At 36.8% G+C, this 2,871-nt stretch overlaps 1 protein-coding gene across 1 annotated transcript; it reads right to left on the bottom strand.

The window, feature by feature from the left end:
• Window positions 1-1,648: 1,648 nt before the first annotated feature.
• Window positions 1,649-2,599, bottom strand: LOC127557470 (olfactory receptor 52A5-like). The gene has a single exon (XM_051990784.1). It carries the CDS (start codon window positions 2,597-2,599, stop codon window positions 1,649-1,651), a length of 951 nt encoding a protein of 316 aa, XP_051846744.1.
• Between the last annotated feature and the right edge of the window lie 272 nt (window positions 2,600-2,871).

Here is a 2,871-nt window from a genome sequence, read left to right as displayed (position 1 = left end):
AAGAAATCTGTGACACATACAACATAACTATATCTTCCCAATTCCATTCACAGAAGAAATTTCCAGGAAGGAAATCTTTTCCTGGTTCTCCCCAGTTAGACTGGGTTAAACATACATAAAATAAATTCATGCTAAAGTCATAGTCTTGGCAGCATAATAAGGTAATTTTTACAGAGATGTCAGGAACACAAATGTACAAAAGATATGGGGAGGAGCAGCTAGGTGGTGCAGTGCATAGAGCACCAGCCCTGAAGTCAGGAGGTCCTGAGTTCAAATCTGTTCTAAAACATTTAATACTTCCTAGCTGTGTGACCCTGGGCAAGTCACTTAATCCCAATTGCCTTAACAAAAAAAAAAAAAAAAAAAAAAAGAAATGGGGAAAATATGGACTATATTACTACTATATGAGGTAGACAAAAGATATACTAGTTAATCAATAATTAATTATTCTTATGCCTATTTTCTCGTCTTCACAGAACCTTTACAAAATAACCTATAATCCTATCCTTAATGAAAATACAAGAAAGAGAAGCAGACTTTCACAAATCATTTTCTATAGCAGACAACAAGAGGTAGAATTTTAATTCTCGTCTTTTGAAAGTGATTTAGAGCTGATCTTTCAAAATCAGTACTCATTTTCTTAGTCCTCCTGCTTGTTTTAAAAGCCTGCTTCTGAGGTATTAATTAATGAATTAATAATTAATACTTTATTCAAGTTACTTTACTTCCCTGGGTCTCAGTTTTCTTATTTGTGCAAATGAGAGAGGAAATGGTTTCTGAAGTCCCTTACCTCTTCAGATCTATGAGTCTATATGCAAATATATGATCTGAATTTTCAGGGGTCTGTTTTGACAAGGAATGATGCATTATGGGAGAAATAAGGCCAAAAGAAAGAATTTTTCTCTTTGAGGAATTTATATTCTAATGGGGGAGGATACATCTTGAAGCTAGAAAAAGTAAACAAAAAACACAAAAAAGAAGTTTAAACAAAGTAATTTTAAGAGGGAAGGACTTATGGAAGAATGATATCTGAATGATATTTTAAAGGGGATTGGGTAAGACACCTGGAGGGGAGAAACAAGTACATTTTAAAGTACCTGTTCAAAAAGTCATGGAGGCAGAATAAAGAATATCATTTATGGGAAATAACCATCAGATATACTTGACTAAAATGGAGATTTTATAAAGAGAAAAAAAGTAAAGAAGGGCTTTCAATGTCAGGATGACCTGTCAGCTCTAAATCTCTGTTTTTAAGACAATGAGTAGATTTATGAGTCAAAACCGTGGACTAAATGAATTCTGCAAGGTACCATGAGAGAAGATATTGGTTCTTGGAGGCCAACATTTTTAGTTGAGACAACCCCTAAGTATCCATGTTATCATCAGTCACAAGGGTGAACAGGAACCTTTTGATCTGGAATATGAAGGAGAACAACAACCGTGATGATATCTTGGTATGAGCCCTGTCCCAACCATGCATGAAGTTATAGCTCAATCAAACACGATAGTCACTGTGCTCATTACTCTTAGCAAGAAAACTCTGACAAAAGTAATATATTTCAGGATCCACATAACTAAGGAAAGAATAGACTTATAACATTTTCTAGCGATCTTTTTATTATTTTTTACACTATTGAAAGACAAAGGGTTAGTCTGGGTTCTTGAAAGTGATGAGTTTCATTACCTGATCCCTAATTTCCTTTGTCTTTACTCCATAAACAATAGGATTAAGAAGAGGTGGAACTAGGAGATAGAGGTTAGAGAGAAGGATGTGAACATAGGGAGGAATATGGAACCCAAACCTATGAGTAAAAAAGGAGAAGAAGGCAAGAATGTAGAACTCCAAAAAGACAAAAATGTGGGCAATGCAAGTATTGAAGGCCTTGAGTCGAGCCTCCTTCTGGGGCAGATGGAAGACTGCAATAAAGATCCGGATATAGGATAAAAGAATCAAGATGAGATCAAATCCCAGGATGGAAAAAGCCACAAAAAGACCATAAGCCTTATTAACTTGAATGTCCCCAGCAGCTAGCTTCACAATGGCCATATGTTCACAGTATGAATGAGAGATGACAGTGGTTTGGTAATATTTTAGTCGACATTTGATGAGCAAAAGGCATGGGGCCATGAGGATACCCGCTCTTAGAGTGACCCCAATTCCTATCTGAGTAAGGAGTTGAGAGGTGAATATGGTGGCATGTCTCAGAGGGTCACAGATGGCTACATAGCGGTCCACAGCCATGGCCAAGAGGATGCCAGACTCTATGCACTGGAATGTGTGAATTAACCACATCTGAAGTAGACATACATCAAATTGGATCTCCTGCATATGAAACCAAAAGACACCCAACATCTTGGGAAGGATGCAAGTGCTAAGAGCAATATCAGTGATTCCCAACATGGCCAGAAAGAGGTACATGGGCTTATGGAGAGTATGCTCAGATTTAATGATCACCAGAAGGACATAATTCCCAATAAGGGCAATTACATAGATACCACAGAATGGAATCCCAATCCAGCACTGCACAGACTCCAAGCCAGGAATCCCAATCAGTGTCAGTATGGATGGCATAAAGACTGTGCCATTGGTCATTACCATGGTCAATGTCAAGCTTGAACTGAAGAACCACAGCTTCTAAGAGGGATTGCTTTATAATTTTCTCTTTCTTCGTCTGATCTGTTGACTTAAAAATAAGAAGTTGTCATTTTACACATTAATTATAGGTCTTATTAGATGTACATAAATTTCTCTGTACTCATAAGAAGTAACATACTTTTGATCTAGTTAGTCCTGTCTAACTTTTTCTTTAGTGCCTATCGTTCCCTGTATAACTGAAGTTTTAGTTCTAAAATTCTCCAATATTATTCTGC

Source organism: Antechinus flavipes, chromosome 3, assembly GCF_016432865.1.
Source record: "Antechinus flavipes isolate AdamAnt ecotype Samford, QLD, Australia chromosome 3, AdamAnt_v2, whole genome shotgun sequence".
Classification (NCBI taxonomy): Eukaryota; Metazoa; Chordata; class Mammalia; order Dasyuromorphia; family Dasyuridae; genus Antechinus; species Antechinus flavipes.
The sequence above is the reverse complement of the archived record's forward strand: the minus strand, read 5'-3'. Positions and strand labels throughout refer to the sequence as shown.

Bases quoted from the DNA above. Each gene is read 5' to 3' on its own strand.
- LOC127557470 (XM_051990784.1), bottom strand. From the start codon at position 2,599: ATGGTAATGACCAATGGCACAGTCTTTATGCCATCCATACTGACACTG.